The 21,389-nt window shown below is 43.3% G+C and overlaps 1 protein-coding gene across 2 annotated transcripts in view; it reads left to right on the forward strand.

Moving 5' to 3' along the window:
• Nucleotides 1-18,884, forward strand: part of AGK (acylglycerol kinase) — a 106,384-nt gene extending 87,500 nt beyond the window's left edge. For both annotated transcript variants that reach the window (XM_014586495.2, XM_027770527.1), the window contains exons 12-16: nt 5,103-5,250; nt 5,650-5,747; nt 14,361-14,431; nt 16,328-16,412; nt 18,208-18,884. In XM_014586495.2, coding sequence (XP_014441981.1) covers nt 5,103-5,250; nt 5,650-5,747; nt 14,361-14,431; nt 16,328-16,412; nt 18,208-18,345 — 540 coding nt within the window. In that variant the 3' untranslated portion in view covers nt 18,346-18,884. The remainder of the gene's footprint in view (nt 1-5,102; nt 5,251-5,649; nt 5,748-14,360; nt 14,432-16,327; nt 16,413-18,207) is intronic.
• The last annotated feature ends 2,505 nt before the right edge of the window (nt 18,885-21,389 follow it).

Consider the following 21,389-nt stretch of genomic DNA (forward strand, 5'->3'; position numbering starts at 1 on the left):
CTCTTTCCAGATAAACTTGGAACAGAATGAGATATAGGTTGTTGATCATTTGTATATGTTCTGTGTTAATATCTGAAAATGAGTCACAGATTTGTATCTGCCTATACCTAATTGAATAGGCTTGTGTAGGTTGTAAACTCCTAGTAAAATGTGAGCAGTGGCCACAATACTGGACAATACAGATGTAGAACACCATCAGAGAAATTTGTACTGGGCAGTAATGTTCCACACATTTACAGTTACTGGCATAGAGGAAAGCTTAATCATTTATACTAATGAAAATGCTAATAGCAAAGTCATCCCTGGGCTGGCCCCATAGCCTTATGGTTAAGGGAGACAGATCCCACATAGCTGATCACACTTTGAGTCCTGGCTGCGGCAGCTTGAAAAATAAGCATGTGTGCATGTGTGCCCCAAATCCCAACAGCCTAGAGAAATGGAGGAGAAGGGATTGTGGCATGAAAACGCCCCATTGGGGGTGCTTCCTCCCTCTCCCCGCACCTCCGCCTGTCTCTCTCTGGTCAATGCACATGCTCTCTTGCAATTTAAAAAAGAAAGAAAGAGGAACCAGCAGTTAGCGTAATGGCTATGTGGCTCGCTGGACTCCCATGTAGTCGACCGTGGTTCGTGTCCTGGACCCGGTGGCTTAAAACTCACACCGGGCGTATGTGCGTGCGTGCCCAAGATCCTGAGAGGAGAAAGGAGGAAAAGGGATTGTGGTGTGGCCATCCCCCCTGGGGGGTGATTTCTTACTTTCTCTCTCTCTGTCTCCCTCTGTCTGTCTGGCGAGCGCACATGCCCTATAGCAAAAACCTCTCCGGAAAAAGAAAGAAAAGAAAAGAAAAAAGAAAAGAAAAGAAAGAAAATTCATCCTTCTAGTTTCAGACCTGGCACCTTGAAAAACATGCTGGGTGCTTGTGGGCCCCAATTCCAAAAAGGAGAAATGGAAAAGAAGGAATTGTGGTGCAGTCATTCCCCATAGGTAGGGGGAGTTTTTTCACTTTCCCAATCTTGCTCTGTCTCTCTCCAAAAGTGCACATGCCCTCTAGCAAATGAAAAAATAATAATAATATGTTCACAATTGGCTGGCCAATCTGAAAATAGACAGGTAGAGTTTGAATGTAGTAAGAAGTTTTGTTACAAGGTTAATATTCAGAATTATTTAGTGTTTTTCTAATCATCATCATAATAATACATGTCCATTACAAAACACTGGGACACATTGCTCATGTTTTTTAACCTTCTAAAAAAAATACAATTGGATTCAAAAATTAAATATAAAGAACTAAAATCACTAAAAACAAAAACTCTTAAAAACAGAGGAGCTAAAATCACTAAACTACTAGAAGTAAGTACATGATTTTAAAAAATTAATTTTGCGTAGCCAGCAGGAGGCATGGCGGTTAAGGGTGCTGGATTCCCACATGGCCGCCTGCCGTTCGAGTCCCGGAACTGGTGACTTGCTTTCTCACTATCCCCACCTCTCTCTGTGTGTCCCTCTATAGTCAAATTAAAATAAATAAATAAATAAATAAAAGTTAAAAAAAAATTCTTTAAAAAGAAAATTAACCTTGAAGCTCAGCCTCTGTGGCAGTCAGTAGTGTACCAGACCGTGGAGCTGGAAGACACATACCAACCACCACTGAGTCCCTGCCCTGGTTGGCCTGAAGACGTGTTGGGTATGTCAGTGTGTGCCCAGGATCCTGGTGATCTGGGGAAGGGGGACCACACATCACCAAGCCCCTGTGAAAGTGCCTTCCTCCCACTCCCACCACACTCATTCTCGGTCCTGAATAGGGTATGGTCACACTGCAATCCCTTCTCCTCCATTTCTGGAGCATGGAGCATTGCTTTGCTTTTCTTTTTTTTTTTTTTTTTTTTTTTTTTTTGTAGAAATATCCATGTCTTTATAAAAGAAAGATAGGAAGAATGAAGAAAAAGGAGACAGAAAGCATGACTGAGTTTGCAAAATCCATGCTCAGTTAGAAGTGGGTAGGATCTAGTGTACTGGATATTTGGACAGGGAAAGGACTCCTTTTCCATTGACGCAGGAGAGCGGTAAAAGGATGGACCCAGATGTAGACAGGGTTATAGTTAAGGAAGTGCTAACTGATGTCCCTGGTAGTCTCATCAAAGCATAGAAAGCAATGATCTGTTCAAAAATAAGGTGGGTGGGGAACCAGCAGTTAGCGTAATGGCTATGTTGCTGGACTCCCACGTAGTCGACCGCGGTTCGCGTCCTGGACCCGGTGGCTTAAAACTCACGCTGGGCGTGTGTGCGTGCATGCCCAAGATCCTGAGAGGAGAATGGAGGAGAAGGGATTGTGGCGTGACCATCCCCCCTGGGGCGGGTGATTTCTCGCTTTCTGTCTCTATGTCTCTCTCTATCTGTCCGGCGAGCGCGTGTGCCCTATAGCAAAAACCTCTAAAAATAAATAAATAAATGAGGTGGGTGGATGGAATCAGCAGATGGTGTAATGGCTACGTCATTGGACTCCCATGTAATCAACTGTAGTTCGAGTCCTGGACCCGGTAGGTTAAACTCATGCCAGGCGCATGTGCAGGTGTGCCCAAGATCCTAAGAGGAGGATGGAGAAGGGATTGTGGCATGGCCATCCCCCTTGGGGGGTGATTTCTCGCTTTCTGTCTCTCTGTCTTTCTCTGTCTTTCTGGCGAGCGCATGCGCACTATAGCAAAAACCTCTCAAAAAAATAAATAAATAAAAATAAGGTGGGTGGTGATGGTGGCAACAGCATAGGGGTTTTGGGGAAAGATGAAAGTAGAAAGTCTTAGAAAGATTATCAAAGACACTGAGGATGTGAGATCAAGAATTAGTAGACACTAATATGCTCCTTTGGGCAATTATTTTTCCCTGTATTGATATTTAGTGGGAGTATTATTTTTATCCTTCTGATAGTACTGAGCCATGATGTAAGAGTACAGAAACTGAGCAACAAGATTGATCCAGAACTGGGGCTTTTTAGGGCACATGTTAGGGGAGAATAAAGACTCAGGGAGGCCAAGAGTAAATGGAAGAAAGCGATTTAAAGGAATGGACGGCTAATTTGGCACTGAGGGAAAGTGGTCAGGGACTGAAGTTCTCAATGTGATTAAAAGCTTGATATGGTTGGGACCTTCAGAGGCCCCAAAATAACACCCCTTCTTTCTCCTCTGAGTTTGAATCAAATTATGAAAACAAGTGCAAGAACCAGGCAGACAGAGATCAAAACATCGGCTTCATAAATGTCAGCAGGAGTGAAGGACACAGCTTAGAAATGTGGCCACAATCTGATTTCCTCATCCTCCAAATTGAGTTTATCCACTTAGAACCGCTCCTCAGGGCAGACCACCAGTGAGCTTACTCCATGAAGAAGCAGTGGATGCTTGGGGATCGGAGACAGCCGCCATCAGAAGGAGGGAGAGAGGAAGCAGCTGGATCCATGCCTTGGTCCCTCTGGACTTGGGGGGGCGGGGGGGTAGGGAGCAGGTAGGAGGCACCATGAGAGAAACCAGAATTGATACTATTTTACAATCCACCTCTGGAAACTTGAGAATAGGGGAGTAGTTCACCCTAAGAGACAAATCAGACACAAAAGAATCAACCAGAAGAATATGGGACATGATTGGAGAGTAGGATTTAAGGGTTTTCAAATTTCCAAGATAGACTAGTTCTGGGTAACAGTAAGGACCATGATGTGGCCGTGGCAGTGGGTGACTGGGAGGTGACATCAGCTGAAGGGCAATGATATGTTTATCCATCCCCAGCCAGCCTGAGTCATGCAGAAGCACACGTGCACATAATGTGATCCAGGAGGATCTGGGCTTGGGGTGCCAGGAGGTAGGAGACAAAGTCGAGAGTATGAGAGTGATGGGTTTGAAGCAGAAGGAAGAAGACTGGCTGGATTGGAAGCCTGGCTATCTGCTTCTGTACAGGATAGGATTCCATATAGGGTGTCGCCAACTGTAAACCAAAAGACACGTTGTTGTCTTGTTTCTTTTTCATTTTGCCAGAGGGCATGTGCACTCACCAGAGAGCTAAGGAAAGAGAGAGAAAGAGAAAGAGAAAGCACCCCCCATGGAGAATGGTCATGCTTAGATCCCTTCTCTTTCATCTCTCCCTCCTTTTGGGATTTTGGGCATACACACATACCTGGTGTTTCTCCAGCTGCTGGGTCCAGAACTCAAACTGCACAGTCAGCCATGTGAAATCTAGCTCCTTAAACACCTGCCCATGGGCTGACCCCGTAAGTGTTTACTCTGTTCCCATCTATACTGAATTTTGTTTCTGGACAAATGTACACAGTTGTTCACTGGTCTGTCTGCTTTGTGTCAGGGAAAGCAATGGAAGCCACAGTTGCTGAGTTCATGGTTTGGGAGATGGAGTTTTTTGGTTTGCTGTTCTTATTATTGTAAGTTTATTCTTTTAATTTTTGAGAGAGAGAGAGAGAGAGAGACATCCCAACGTAGTCCTCTCTCCATCCCCAGCCAGCCTGAGTCATGCAGAAGCACACATGCACGTGAGCCCAGTGTACACAGGGAGTCCTGGGATACGCACCTGGGACCTTCCCACATGGGTCCAGTTACCCACATTACTGCTGTGTCACCACCACCTGGCCACTCAAGGTGGAGTTGTGTTTGTGTGTGTGTGTGTGTGTGTGTGTTTGTGTTTTAAGTTTTTTACTATAGGGCATGTGTGCTCACTGGAGAGAAACAGAGAGAAGGAAAATGAGAAATCACTCACCAGGGAGGGTGGCCACGCTGCGGTCCCCTCTCTTCCGTCCTTTGGGATTTTGGATACTCATGCACACTAGCTGGCATGTTTCAGGCTGCCAGGTCAGAGACTCACACCATGTTCAGCCACGTGGGAGTCCAGCACCTGAGCCACCATGCCACCCGCTGACCCCAAGGTAAAGCTTTTATAGGAAAAAAGAAAGCTTGAGGATTCCATGCTGCAAATTAGACTTCCATCCAGTGAGAGAGTACTAGCTTTTTTTTTTTTTTTCATAAGCAGGAATACTTAGAATACTAACCTTTGCAGAGAGAAACTCCCAGTGTTTGAATTGTGAAAAAAACATGACAAAGTTTTTCTCTCCACATTAAAGGAGTGGCCTCAGACTCATCAAGCCTCTATCTCCTATGCGGGACCTACAGAGAAACCTCCCAGTGAGCCAGAAGAGACCCTTCCCCGGCCTTCTTTGTACAGGAGAATATTACGAAGACTTGCGTCATACTGGGCACAGCCGCAGGATGGTGAGCACCTGGTCACTGGAAACTGGGATGCCTTGGCCAGTGTAGGTGTGTCCTAAAGCTGACCCTCAAAATCAGTTTGAAGGACAAAGATTCAGCCTGTGTGTACCACCAGAGCATAGCCCAAACCAAGCCAGGAATGGGCACAGCCGTCTCTGCACTGACTTTCTGTCACTGGTGTTGGCATTATTTGGGCTGCTTTTGGGACGCATGTTTCGGGCTGAGATTCCACTTTGAGTTGGGCTCTCTCCCCCTTTGTGTGAGACAAATGAAACGGGTAAGACCAAGGTGGACAGTCAGCACAGGCTGGCAAAGCCAAGCTGAGCTGCTGGCACCTGGTGGTCAGAGGTGGGGTGAGATGTTAATGGAAGAAGCTGACCTCCGTCTAATGGATTCCCACAGCCGTCTCCCGAGAGGCAAGCCCACAGGTGTGGAAAGAAGTGGAGCTGTCCACTATCGAACTGTCCATCACCACTCGGAACAGCCAGCTTGACCTGACAGTAAGTGTGTTTTTTAGTAGAAAAGCATTGTCAGGGAAAATGACAGGCTACCTGCTTTGCCATGAACAGAGTATTTTTATTCTTATATTGTGGGGGGCTGGAAAGGAAAGGATCCAGAAGAAGAGGATGTGGTGTGCTTTTAAGGAATAATCACAAAGAGAAACTGCAGCTGAAGGGGTTCTGGCATAAAAGCTTAAGGGGCGCTGATCAAGTGTTCTGGTCATCACCTGGGCGGCCTTCAGGGAACTTCTGGCAAAAGAGTTGAGAAATGAAAGTTAACTACTCCCGTTTACCACCAGAATAAAAGTCTATGGAACTTTTACTTGAGTACATACCTATTATTTTTGTGACTGTATGAAATATGTAGCTCTAGAGCCCCAGGAGGAGAATACGCCCCTCCCCTCCCACACACATACACAATAAATGCATACATCTCTATATATGATCGTATGTGGGTCTGGTATACAGACACACTGTCCATACAGTAGCCCTTAGCCACGTGGCCATGTAAATTCATTAGAATTAAGTACAATTAAAAGTTGAGCTCCTCAGTCACACTAGCCCCATCCTAACTGCTCCACAGCCACATGCGGCCAGTAGCCACCACACCAGAACGCTCAAGTGTAAAACCTTCCTGGCAGTGCAGAAAGTGCTCCTGGGTGCGGCTGCTGTAGACTGCAGACTGCCAACGGCTGGGATAGACTGGGGTTGGAAAGCCAGTCTCCATCTGTTCTTGTATAGCACATAAGGTAGGAATCGCTTTCCTAATTTTAAGTGGTAGAAAGAAAATCAAAAGCAGAATAAGGTTTTATGACATGAAATATACAGGAAAGTTAAGTGTGAGTATCTGTTCACTGGGACCCCGCCGCGCTCCTCCTCCATACACTGTCTGGGGACTCGCAGGCTACAGTGGCAGAGCTGACTACGGCCTGGAAGCCAAGAACATTTACTGTCTGGCCATTTTTAGAACAAGTTTACTTATCCTGGTATAGAGATGCCAATAGAAAATCATTCTTAACTGTGGACTAATTACTATATTCAGCTTTTATGCAAATCATAGTCTATTCATAGTCGCCCTGGCCAATCTGAAAATTGGTAGATGGAGTTGGAATGCAATGAGACGTTTGATTCTAATATTAATTTTCAGAGTATTGAGTTATTTTCTAATTCTAAAAGTAGGTCTGTGTCCACTGCAAAACATTTGGGAACCTTAACTCCATTCACCTCCTAAAAAAAAAAATCCCAGTTTGATTAAAACCAACTGTAGGGACCAGCAGATGGCTTAACAGTTACATTGCTGAACTCCCACATGGCCAACCCTGGTTTAAGTCCCAGATCCAGAGGCTTGAAACTCATGCTAGGCAAATGTGCGTGCATGCCCAAAATCCCAAGAGGAGAATGGAGGAGAAGGGATTAGCAAAAATCTCTTTAAAAAAAAAATGTAAAAAAGTAAAACTACTGAAAGTACTAGTACTGGTAAAATCATAGTGATTGTCAACATAAACTTGGAAAGGAAAAGACTTTCCTTTCTAAGCATGACACTTAAGGCAGATGTCACATAGATGCATGTATATACTTATTAAAAATGATAATGTATGAGACCAGTAGATGGCATAATGGTTACATCACTGGATTCCCATGTAGTTGACTGCGGTTTGAGTCCTGGACCTGGCGACTAAAACCTTGCCCTGTGTACGTATTTGTATATGCCCAAAATCCTGAAAGGAGAATGGAGGATAAGGAATAGCAGCGTGACCATCCCCCCGGGGGCTGATTTCTTTTCTTTTTTTTTTTGAGAGGTTTTCGCTATAGGGCGTGTGTGCTCGCCAGACAGACAGAGAGAGACAGAGAAACAGAAAGTGAGAAATCACCCCCCAGGGGGATGGTCACGCTGCAGTCCCTTCTCCTCTATTCTCCTCTCGGGATCTTGGGCACGCACGCACACGCGCCCAGCGTGAGTTCTAAGCCACCGGGTCCGGGACGCGAACCGCGGTCGACTACGTGGGAATCCAGTGACATAGCCATTATGCCAACTGCTGGTTCCCCCAGGGGCTGATTTCTCACTTTCTGTCTCTCCAGTGAGTGCACACGCCTGATGGCAAAAGTCTCTACTAAAAAAAAAAAAAAAAAAAAAAAAAAAAAAGATACTGTAAAGAAGCTTTGTAATGACACATTGGGAAAAATATTAGGATGTGATAGACCAGGAGTTAGTAGCTTTTCTAACAAACTCTTAGGATAAATTGATAAAGAGTGGCAAAGGACTCATATAAAAATGTGCAAGAGGTAAGAATAGAAAATTCACAAAAGAAACAAACATGGAAAAAAAATAGCTTATACTGGTTGAATATTTACTACTTGCTAGGCACCATCCTATAATTTTATTGATATTTAAATAATGTTTCATGATATTACCGTATGTAATCCTCCTAACTACACTGTAAGGTAGGTATCGCTTTTACCTTCATGTTGTAAGTGAGGAGACAAAATGTTCAGTGTCAAACAAGCGCAGATGATAACAGTCACTGGTCAGCTGTCATAGAGTAAAACTCGTGATCGTGCTCAGTGTGGGCGAGGCAGGGGAAGTGAGCACTCTGGTGTGTATTTCTGATGAGAGTATAAATTGGACATCTTTCTCCATAGCAGTGTCTATGAGGTATCTAAAATATAGGTACATCTTTGACCCGGCTAGGTATATTTCCAGGAATTTATCTCACAGAAATAATCAGACAAGTGTATAATGAAAGCGGTCCTTATTCCTTACATAATAGAACCCTGAAAAACACTGGTGAAAGGGCGTGTATAAAGGTTGATGAAATTGATTCTGTTCCAGAGAAATTTAAAAAAGAAAGATAAAATTTCTAATTATGCATTTCCTTTATACCCGATTTTGATAGTACGTATTTCCAGTGTTTTGTTCATGCTTTCTTTACCATTGTTCTTTCCTCTGATGATTGAATACCAGTGAATGGACTGAGTTCGGTGAGTATGTGATTGCAGCTCAAGATTAGACCCATTTTACCTTTGTGCCTGTTGTAAAGTACAAGATACTGTGCTTCTTATCACTAATAGCACATTCATGATTTTTTTCTTTTTTCCACACCTCTTTGTAAAAATAAAAGCAAATACAATAAAATATGCAGAGACAATGAAGCTGCCATGCAATAACTGAAAATGTTCACTGATCATTGAAAGGACCCCAGAGAATGAGAGAAGCTTGAGGAGTGTGGAATGCATGAAAATTAGTATCTCTTGTACAGCTGTGTTCTCTGTAGTTGTAACAGTAAACTATATGAAACAAACTAATTGGACTGATTTAATGGTATACCTATTTTAGATAATACATGTCATTTTAGATATATAATTTTCTGTATTTATTGATGTGAAAGATGCTCATCACATACTTTAAATGAAAAATCAGGTTAAAGTGATTTCAGTCGAATGGTTCTGCTTTTGTTTAAAAAAGGATACTCCCACCTATACTTGCATTTTGCAAATGATGAAGGTCAGGTCCTAATTTTGTGTTCTTTCCAAATGGAAAGCCAGCTGTGGCAGCCCCATTTCTATCCCCCCTCCACTGATGTTCAGTAAACCTGTCGTCCATCAAGTGCTACAAACATGCAAATACGTCTACTTTCTCTATTCTAGTGTTCTATTTTTATAAACTTGTACTATCAATAGTATCGTGCTTCTCTTAATTATTATAGTTTTATAATAAGTTCCTCTAGTTTTTCTTCTTCTTGCGGAGTCTCTTGGGTATTCTTGGCTTTTTTGGACTTCTATAAATATTTTATAATGTTTATTTTCTTAAGTTCCACATGAAAATGTTACAGTATTGATCTGGATTACATTGCACCCATAGATCAATTTGAGGAGAAATGCCATCTGTACAGTGTTGACTCTTCCAGCATAGGAACGTGCTCCGTCTCTTCACTTAAGTCTTGGGTGTCTTTCAGTGAAATTTTATAGTTTTTTTTTTCCTACAATATTCTTTCTTTTTGCTGGATATATTCCTAGTTTTCTTCATTTTAGATGCTATTGTAAATAGTCTCTCTCAAAGTACCATTTTCTATCTAATTTAGTAGATGGATATGTGAGTGACTTTTTTTTTTTTGTATTGATGCTGAAACAGCAACCTAATTAAATTCTTATTAAGTTTATAGATTCTTCTGGGTTTTCTGCAATTCTATCAACTACAAATAGGACATGTTTTGTTTTTTCCTTTCAAACACTTATGCTTACAATCCTTTCTCGTACCTTACATTGCAGTGTTAAGTTGGGATAATGATAGAAGTGTCATTGTTATATTCTTGATCTGGAGGAAGGCTTCACTGCTTTATTCTTGAATTTAATATGTTTTTAGTTTTGGGAAATTTTTTTTTGAAGATAATATTTATCAGATTAGGGAAGTTCTCTTTTCTTCCCAATTTACTAAGATTTTTTTTTAAATCTTTGTCTTAAATATCTTAGGTATTTTTTTCTTTTTTAGAGAGATTTTTGCTATAGGATGCATGTGCTTGCCAGAAAGACAGAGATCGAGAGACAGAAAGCTAGAAATCACCCCCCCCAGGGGGCATGGCCATGGTGCAGTCCCTTTTCCTGCATTATCCTCTTGGGATTTTGAGCACGCATGCACACATGCCCAGCGTGAGTTTGAAGCCACTGGATCTGGGACTCGAACTGTGGTTGGCCATGTGGGAGTCCAGCAACATAACCATTATGCCATCTGCTGGTCCCTAAATATCTTAGGTATTTAATTTTATCAAATAGTTTTCCAGCATCTATTGATAAACTTTTCTCAATTAATCTGTCAATGTAATAAAATAAATTGCTGTGAGACTTCTGGCCAAGATAAAACAATATGTAAAGGCTTTACCTTTGTACTTTAAACACTAAAAACTAGACAGAATCAATCCTTCCTTCCTTCCTTCCTTCCTTCCTTCCTTCCTTCCTTCCTTCCCCACTGGAGGGAGTGTATACTCACCAGAGAGAGAATGGAATGGGATGGGGGTGGGGGAAGAAAGCCTCCCTCCTAATGGGGTATGGTTATGCTGCAATCCCTTTTCCTTCATCTCTCAATCCTGTTGGGATCCTGGGCATGCACATGCACCTGACATGTCTCTTGAGCCTCTGGGGCCTGGATTTGGTCAACCATGCAGGACTCAGCTCCCTTAACCACTAGGCTGAATCTTGAAACAATGACCAACAGACATTGGTGTGAAGCAAGAGGTACAGAAGATGAACCCAGACAGAAGGGAACCAAACGGGAGTTCCTTTGCTCACCCAGCTGCTTCTGGAGAGGCCACAGCACAAGGTCAGGGAATCCAAACACAGCCCAGTGGTCTCCCTCAGCGGAGGCAGAATTGAGAATTCTGGGAAATCAAGGCAGCTAGAATCATAGGACATACACCAAGAGAGCCACAGGGAGAAAACAAACTGCACCAGTGAGCGAGCCGGGGACCAACAGCGATTTCCTCTGTGTTTTCAGCTGAGTGTTTACTGGTGATGTGTGTGAGAAACCTCTGAGATAGAGAAAGAACTACTGCAGAGGACCAGGCAGGACCACCCCAGGGGTTCCCATCACATCACAAAGCCAAGGAAGTTCACGTTCCCACCACCAAACTAGGATACCTTGGCAGACACTGGTCCCGCGTCAGTGCTGGAGGCAACATAAGTCCTAAAGGCTGCTCTGTTCTCTCTAGCAGAGCCTCAGGGCTCACCTACAGAGGATCAGTTTCCAGTCATGAAATGGTGCCTCCAGAACAAAGCTGAGAACAGAGGTCAGCGAAGGACAGCCTCCGGCCCACCCATCTGGCTATCTGTATTTGGGCACCCTTCAAGCTAAGGATGTGTTTCACATTTTTAAATAGCTGAAAAAAATCGAAAGGAGTCATTTTGCTACATGTCCAAATGATATGAAATCTCAGTGTCAGTGACTGGCTATACGCGAAGTTTTCTGGGGACACAGGTGCACGAACTCGTTTCAGCGCTGTCCCTGGCCGCTTTCACACCGCTGTGGCAGCCAGCAGCTGTGATGGAGACCTGGTCTGCACGCCCAGAATATCTGCTCTCCTGCCCGCTCCAGAGAACAGTTGCTGACCCTTGTTCTAATTTATACGTGACTCTGCCCTGAGGCTCTGCTTTGCCGGCAGCACTTTTCAATTTTTTTAACACATTCAATCACTGTGTATCATTACGGCATGCAAAATGAATTTTCCCAGCATGAACACACTGGGGTTGGCCGGGCCGTGCTTTCTTTCCCATTCCTCCCCTGCACATGTGGCCTTGTGATTAGGTAGCTTGGCTTCCTTCCTCCTCATAACTGCTTTAAACCAGTCCATCTCCTTCCCTTCAGTGGTCTCCTTCCTTTCAGTGGTCTATCATCAGACCCTATTGTGGTTCCTGGCGTCTTCCAAACCCTAGGCCATTCCTAATGGCTTCTCTGTGATGGTATTTCCCAGTTCACTCGCTCGCTCTCCCTTCCTCCCTCCCTCCCCAATGCTGCTCCTCAACACAGCAACCATTGATCCCAAGAAAAGGAAGCCAGAGCTTGTTTCCCTCCTAAGGGCCCTGTACTGGCTTTCCATTTTACTCAGACTGAAAGCCAAACTCCTTCTGGTGGTCTAAAAGGCCTTACTGCGGGACCAGCAGTTAGTGTAATGGCTACGCCACTGAACTCCCATGTAGTCGACCACAGTTCGCTCGAGTTCCAGACCCAGTGGCTTAAACTCATGCCGGGCTTGTCTGTGTGTGTGCCTAAGATCCCGAGAATGGAGGAGAAGGAATTGTGGTGTGGCCATCCCCCCCTGGGGGGGTCCTCTCTGTTTCTCTCTGTCTTTCTGGCAAGCGTACATGCCCTATAGCAAAAACCTCAAAAAAAAAAAAAAAAAGAAAAGAAAAAAAGAAAAGAAAGCCTTACTGCTCTGCCCCGCTCCCTTCCCTCACCATCCTCACCTCCCCCTATTGTCCCTGGCACTCTCTCTGCGTCAGCACACTGGCTTCCTTGCCATTCCCTGCACATCATCCATGCTCCTCCATTAGGGCCTCTGCCCCAGCAGTTCTGTGTGTGCCCTGAGACCAGGGGTTCTCAGAGTGTTCTCAGATCAGCAGCCTCGCCTCACCTGGAACTTGTTTGAAATGAAAATTCTTGGACTTCACTCCAGATCTGCTGAGACAGAAACTCTGAGGAGGGGGCCTGAATCTGAGGTTTCTGGTTTTTGGGTTTATTTTATTTTCTATGTTATTTAATTTCTTTAAAAATATTTATTAAATTTACATCTAATCACTGTACATCTTTACAGTGTACAACATGGTTATTCAGCTTATTTTTAAGTTGAGAAATAAAAACCAGAGTCCAGGTATTAGTGAGCCTCTGTAAGATCTGCCACCTTGCCCAAGAGACCCACCTTGCTGGTGTCCTCGCCACCTCTGGGTCTCCGCTCGGAGGTTCCCATCTCAGCTGGACCCTTCTTTGAAAACTGTAACCACTGCCATCAGTTCCGCCTCATGTTTCTTGCCCTGTTTCTCTGAAGCCATCTATTACATTTCTGGTGTACTTGTCTCCTAATACAATCTGTAATTTACTGTTATATCACCGTCCCTCTGTCGTTTCCAGCCCCCACAGTAGAACATATGATCTTTGTAGGCAGAATTCATGTCTGTCTTGCTTCTGAGCATCTTCAAGAGCTTGGGGTACATGATCCGCACTCACTAAGTAGTGATTGAATAAGAGATGAGCAAAGTCATGCACGTTGTTTTGTAATTCCTAGTTCAGAGAGAAGTTGTCCTTTGGTGTAGTACACTTTAATCTTAGGCAAAGGCCTTGGGCTTTCGGAGGCCCGTGGGTTGTCTTGGGGCTACCGATTTTGAACCTATCCAGAAAGAAACAAAACCTCTACTAGAAGCCAGCACAGAGTGCGGACTGACGAACGCAGAGCTAGGTCTGTGTCGCTGGCCTCTGACTGGTAGCAGAACATGAAGAGTGGTACCAGAACCAAGTCTGTTTTCATAGCCACTTCCTGGTAGCTCAGCTCTTCCAGAGCTTCCTGTGATTGGAAATGGAGAATATCAAAGCAGTATCGCGGACCAAATGGATCACTGTTTTTCTACTCTGGTTGAATACCAAATTTGTATACAGAACATTTAAAAGATACACACACATGCACACGCACTCTCACACACACCCCTGCAGACACCTGGGCTTTCCACCGAGCAGCTGAGCCCCTTGTCTGGTAGGATGATGATACACAGGAAGGACTGAGAGCTGCTGGGATCGGTGGGCAGAGGCTGGGCCTGCAGGGGAAAGATGGAATCCCAGAGACGGAAACAGCGTAATGATTAGCGACCGACAGACCTTCCAAACCTCCTGCCCTGAGTTTTAATGTTTCTTACATAGTAAAAGACAAAACAATTTTATATAATTTGTACGTCAATTACGCTCCTGATTTGGAGAGGAGGGGAAGACCAAAGTGTATCCAGGATTAAATTACTAGATTTAAAGTCCAGCCTCACAACGTATAAAGCACAGCCTCCCAATGTGAACCTGCTCAGAGTGACAACAGGTGGGATCAGCCAAAATGTTAATCATATTGACATTAATATTTTTAACCTTTTTAGAGCAAAGAAGACTTTATGAACATCTGTATTGAACCTGACACTGTCAGCAAAGGAGACTTCATAACTATAGGGTAAGTGGGCTGGAGTCGGTAGGAAACGAGGCTTACGTAGTTCACGTTCTCAGATTTTACTAACCAGAGCACCCACGAGGTCTCAGAGGGCCGATGCTGAAGGCCTCGTGTTTTTTGGGAGATCTGGTGTTCTTTTTGCTATGGGCCGATTTGTGTAGTGCCCCTCTCCTTCTGTGGCCATCCCTGTTCACTTTCGGAAGGTCAGCAGGGAAAACAGTCTCTGCTTTTCAATGGAAACATCAGCATTCAGTGTAGCCTAGCATAGCATCGGGAACTTTGGTTTCAGGGTCAAAGAGCTGAATACACATCTTGATTTGACTCAGCCAGGTCATTTAACTTCTGTGACTCCTTTTCCCCATCTGAATAATGGACTGGTACCATCTTCGCTACCCACTAGTTCTCACCCCCAGTGAGAAAACGTCTTTTTATATTGCGAAGCATTTCACAGTATCCATTACTGTTCACGTCAGGTTATCTTGTCCTCCTAGTCCTAGGATGTGAGTGAAAAACTTGGGACGGTATTGAGTACCTTGGACATTTCCCAGGCTTTTTCCCTTTTCTATTGTAATATAAAATACCTGTCCAAATCCCGATTTGTTAAGGCTCGCCTCTGCCAGAATCTTACTGGTTGAGAGTACTGTAAACCCTCCACCAGGCTGCAAGCCTCGGAGAAGCCTGCCTGTTCCCATGCCAGCTGGTTATCTTCCCAGCTCCCGTCCCTGTGCTTTGTCTCAGAGCTCCCTCTCGTGCCCATTTTGGGATTAGCCGTTGCTGTGGCAGAGCCGGGTCTCCATGGTTACTTCGTTATCTACTCCAGCACGGTGGCAGAAGGCTTTCACTTGTTTGTGGAGTTCTTGCCTTTGGTACAAATGCTTCAGATGCTGAATAGCTTGATTCTGTATTTAATGGCTGTATCTGTAGTAAAGGGAGGAAGGGGGAGAGCCTGTCCCTGCCCCAACAGTGTCCAGAAAGCACACAAGATCTTAAATCGGGCATCTGGCCAGTGGGACCAGCTGTATTCAAATCACCTTTAGAATACAGACATCCAAAAATCGAAAACCTAATTCCATTGTTGAAGTGATTCCACATCTCGTTAGTAGAAATAGCACAGTTCCCTTCTGGTCCCCATAGGACGTCTGTTTTCTCCGTGTATCTGGAAAGGACACTGCGAAGCTGCTTTCAAAAACTCTGGCAGCAATGTCTGCACTAAAGAATTACTGTTGTTAATGATAAATAATGAACTAAGTCACTTAAATTAGATTTTACGCTTTTTCTATGTACCATGACCAGCTATGAAGGGTATCTGTGCGTGAGGTGGTGTGTGTGTCTGGATGTGTCTGGGAGTTTTCCTCCAAAGCTGTTTAACCAAGGTAGGATACAGTATGCTAAGCAGGCTGTTAGTATGAATATAGGGAGTCATCTATATTTAGAAGACTGCATGTAGTCTTCTAAAACTAGGTTTTTAATCCACATAAAAGAAATGTCTACTTAAGATAGAATCAAAATTCCCCCTTGAATAATGAAGAATCACAAGAAGTACCAAATAACAGAAGTTTAATACATTTTCTAAAGAATTTAATTCAAAAGTTTAAATTTAAGGTGAACTGCCTAGGAATTAGGTACATATGGAGCAATTTACATAAAAACCAATTCAGAAAACGTTCCTGAGTGTTAGCTTGCCACAGTTCTGTGCGAGAGAAGTACGCCTTCTCAATCTGGAGTGCACCGTAGAACTAAGCAGGTACAGCTGTGGGGAACGTTATTCCCAGAACCCCTGGGCTTAACAGACCATCTGTCTATTTAACCTCAAAAAGAGGGAGAGAACTTGCTCGGTTTTTGCAGTCTGACGCAGTTGCCATTGCTGGTTTCCAAGCTTTCTTGTTTCGGTCCCCACAGCAGTAAAAAGGTGAGAGACCCCAAGCTGCGTGCTGACGGCACCGAGTGTCTCCAGGCCAGCTGGTGCGTGCTGCGTCTGCCCGAGGTAAGTGGAGGGGAGCAGGTGTCAGCGGTCCCATGGCTTTCAGTTCTCTCGGTTTGTCTTCATTTCTGCTTTCCCCCCTCCTTCCTCTCTGTTCAGTGACCAACATGTGGGCACCTCTGAGGTGCCCAGCACTTTGCTGGGCTCTGGATCATTTTGTTCAGGAAGACCAGAGAAGGGTGGCAGACACCCCTTTTGAGTTACAGGTTTAGAACTGGACTCCTAAGGACTGCAAGTGTTGTCAAGCCAAAGTCCTTCAGAAAGTGATCTTTAAGACTCCTGAGCTTTTGTTTTTCCATATGTAAATAATGCAAAAAGTCACTGCATTATAGTGCACAGAGAATTCCCTAGCTTGCAAGTGTTAATAGTGTGACTTACTTTAACTTTTTTTTTCCCCTTTGTGAGAAACAAGAGAGAAAGGAGAGAGACAAAGATAGGCATAGGTGGGACCAGCAGTTGACATAATGGCTATGTCGCTGGACTCCCACGTAGTCAACCATGGTTCAAGTCCTGGACCCGGTGGCTTAAACTCATGCTGGGCGTGTGTGCGTGCATGCCCAAGATCCCGACTCCAAAAAAAAAAAAAAAAGATAGGCATAGGTGATAGGGCCTTGCTGTGCTGATATTTTCCTGTGCAGCCTCCCAATTAGCTAGGATTACAGGCACATGTATGCCTACTGTGTTCAGGTTGGCCCAGGAACTGGGCCTCCCACGCAACTTCGTTTCCTAAGGAATGCTACGTGTGTACAACCACAGCCAGGCCCTACTTTAACATTTTTTTTAGAAATTTTTTACCGTAGGGCACATGTGCTTGCTGGAGAGACAGAGAGAGACAAAGTGAGAAATCACCCCTCAGGGAAGATGGCCATACTGCAGTCCCTTCTTCATTCTCCTCTCAGGATTTTGGGCATGCATGCACATGTGCCCGGTGTGAGTTTTAAGTTGCTAGGTCCAGGACTTGAACTGTAGTCAACAACATGGGAGTCTAACAATGTAACCATTACGCCATCTGCTGGTCCCATACTTTTAACATTTTTAATAAAGGATCTAGAAATAGTTTTCAGATCAACACTGAACCTTTCTGTATTGTGAAATGCCACACTTAGAATAACATATATGAGTGGAAAAAATAGGAAATATAATCTGAATTGTAAGGTTATCAGTAATACTGCAGGAAAAAAAAGGGGGGGTTAGTACAGAAGCCTCTGAAGACCCGTGGCCTTGATACCACTGTATTATTCAACAGGAATGTGTCGGACAGACGTATCCCCAGGGTAACTGGCACCACAGTTTCTACACAGCAACACTGAGTTACATGCATGAGTTATGGAAGGATTTCACGGACTAACTAATTACAGTGATATTGGTATATCTTAGGTATAGAGCAGTCTTAGGACAAGAATAATGAAAATGACCAGTGGATATAACAGCTTTCATAAGATAACTAGTTGTCTTTTTCACTTTTCATTTGAGAAAGATTAAGGCCAAGAAGAACTATATTGTATGTTTATGAATTCCTTAAAGATGTCTTTTAATATATGTATTTGAAAATTATAACTGTTGTTCAAATCCCAAAATACTCTGGTAAGTAACAGAGTTTAAAAAAAAAAATGTAATTCCTTTTTCATGGATTGGTGAAAATTGGGATGTTTCCAGAGCCACCACTGTGCCATCATAGCAGGTCTGGGAGTATTGTTGTAAAGACATTGGGACAAGGCCTCAGCTAAGACGATGTCATGGTGACAGGCTTCCTACACTGAGGGGGCATGAGCTGTGCTGAATGTTTTCTTCTCCACAGGGAACAGGGGGCTCTTTTGGCATTGACAGTGAGGAGTATGAGGCGATGCCCGTGGAGGTGAAACTGCTCCCCAGGAAACTGCAGTTCTTCTGTGATCCCAGGAAGAGAGAGCAGCTGCTGCAGAGCACAGCTCAGTGAGCGGGCTGAAGATGGGTGCTCCGAGACCACACTTTAGGCCACCAGTAGGACCAAAAGGGAACAGAGGCCTCAGCTGCCCGCCAGTGTTGATGGAGGACCCCAGGGCATTTTCATGGCAGGTACCCTCTGCTCTCAGTGTACCCTCAGTGCTTCCCAGAGTGTACTCTGCCAACTACTGTGCAGCCAGCTTTCCCTGAGTGCATGCTTTTATTTTGGCGTGGCAGTTAATTCCTCCTATTGTTTTTCCTCAGCTTGTTCAAGGAAGTTCTCACATTTGATGGGAAAGGGCTAGAACTTTCTCTCTCAAAAGTTGAAACCCCAGTGGAGAGCAGGATCTATAGACTAAACTCCTCCATTCCTTTCATGTCTTTACCCGTACTATGAATTCCAGGGGAAGAGTTTGCCTTCCCTAGCTACCTGCTCCTGTTTCTAAACTTATCCATGAGTTGCCCAACTCAACCATGTGAGTTTCAGTTCTGCCCTCCAATAAAAAACATGAGGGATTTCCCTCTTCTGCTATGGCTAACATACTGTAAAAAGCTAGTTTTTGTTTTCTTTTTTTTTTAGAGTAATACTTCTTAAATGTTGCTTTCATGAGAACCATCGTACATGTTGAAAGTTGGCTTACTTGGGGCCCACCCCAAACCTCAAATTCCAATGTTCAACTATCTGCATTTTAAAACTCACCCTCCCAGGTGAGTGGTCCCTCAACCTTACTTGGAGAAAGTGTTTTCAAGCATTGTTTCACAACCAATTCAGTTCATGTTCCCCCTAAAAGTATTTTAAAAAATCACGACACATCTAAGTTGACATCTAAAATTTTTGGTGGGAAGTAAATAGTTGTCAGTGTGTGTGCTTTCTGGTGTCATGTAAATATTGATATTTTAAAAGAAAAACTATGACATCACTCTTCTAAACATAGCCAGTATAATTGAAATATTGAAGAGATGACATCCCTCATTGACTTGTAAAATAAACGAGCTAGTTCATTAGTTGAAAGTTAACATTATTTTTCTCCTATGCATTTCCATGCCACTTTCAGCAAATAATCTTATAATGTAATCTATGTTTATGTTTGACATTTTTGTTATCATCCCACCATCTTCTCATCAACAAAAGATATAAATAAATGAAAATAATTTTGGGGGGCTTGTCTTATTAACCCCATACAAAACCAATAGTATAATTATTGAGATATAATATTTTGATGGTTAAAAATTAGCATTAGGATATTCTTTATCCTAATTAGTTCATTTATCCAAAAATGCATAAATTTCATTTATAGGTGAGACAGGATTCAACCACTTATATTCCTATTTTATTTTTTTTATAGATGTAAACACCTAACTAAGCAGATGGGGATAGAAAGAATTATAACAATGTCATGCAGTCTTTGAATTCCTTTTAAGTTACATCACAGTGCTCTCTCATAAAAAATTATTAGTAACCTATCAGCTACTGACTTGATAAGGTGGTTAGTCCTTTACTTTGTTGAAAGCAGAGTACTAAAAACCACCTGATTTGCTAAGGATTTGTTTTCCAGACATTAGCAGCATTTATTTGCTTTACCTTACCACTCACATTCCCCTTTGTTTGGTACCCCTGAGATCCTTATAATCTAGAGGGCAGTGCACCATAGTAAGATGGATGCAATCGACATCTTTCATTTTGTAGAAGGAAGAAGGAAAACCAAAGGGGGAAGAGAGGAAGCAGAGCTGGCAGGCCTACCTCCTTCTCTGGCAGATCAATTTTTAGACTGAGTACACAGACCACACCCATACATCCTGTAGAGAACAAAGACAAGTGCTTTAATTGATGATGACATAGCAGCTACAAAAAGCCCAGGAATGGTGATCACAGGAAATAAAGCTTATTTAGCATTGTATCCTTCAGGGTGGTGTTGAAAGCTCTGCTTTTAGCAATTAAAAAAGGGAGGTGGATGCAAACATCAGTGTAAGGGTCTACCCATAGAGGGGAGAGAGGATGCTGTGGTTTAAGACAGTAAGCATTTCTACATGAGCAGAAAACACAGCATATTATGGTTCTATGATAGTGTAAAGGAGTATCGAATCTAGCTTTCTTTTTTCTTGAAAGATGATCAGTTATGTGTTTTAATCTAGTGATCCTAATTATTAATGGTCCAAATGATTAGAGAAGGATATTAATCTATGTTAAGAATTTTACTCACTGCTGGATCCAGAGTCAGGAAGGAACAGGGGTTACTTGGCCTGCACAACTTCTGGAGGAAGTAAGGGACCTGGGTCTCCTGCCTGCCCAGATCAATGCCTTGCCGTCAGGTGGTCCCAGAGCCAGGAAGTAAAGGCGATCATCTGGCCTGTGCAACATGTGACTTAGTCTATTAACTTACGTACTGCCTCCCCAACTCAGTGCCCAGCTGCATCAGCTAGACAGATTCGGAAATAAGAGGAAACTGGTGCAGAGCTAAACAGCACCACAGAGACATACACAAGCACACAGCTATAGAAACCTACTGCAAAAATTAAGTACTTCACCAGATGTCTAAAAGAAAGCAGAACTTCAAGAAATATGAGGAAGCCAGGAAAAAGAACACAGTAACTCCTCCTCATCAATATTGAATAAAACATAAGAAATTGCAGAAAATGACACAGAATTCAGAAAATTTATTATAAAAGCTCAATGAGATGCAAGAGCAAATGGAAACCCAATTCCAGGAGATGAGAAAATCATCTCACAACTTGAGTAAAGGATTCCATAAAGGGTTAGACACCCTAAAAAAGAATCAACAGAACTTTTGGAGATGAATATAAGAAATAAAAATCTCTCTTAAAAGTATTAATAGCAGATTGGACCATGCAGAATAAAGAATCTCTGACCTAAAGACAAAGCTTCATTCAAACCACCAAAAAAGGGGGAGGGGACAGAGAGAGGATAGCATACAGGAAATACTTGACACCATTAAACACTCAAATAGCTATATCTAAAGTATTCCAAAGGCGAAGAGGCTGTTAACAGTATAGAAAACCTCTTTTATGAACTACTACCTGAAAACTTGCCAAATTTAG

This window comes from Tupaia chinensis, unplaced genomic scaffold (genome assembly GCF_000334495.1).
Source record: "Tupaia chinensis unplaced genomic scaffold, TupChi_1.0 Scaffold000140_1, whole genome shotgun sequence".
NCBI lineage: Eukaryota > Metazoa > Chordata > Mammalia > Scandentia > Tupaiidae > Tupaia > Tupaia belangeri.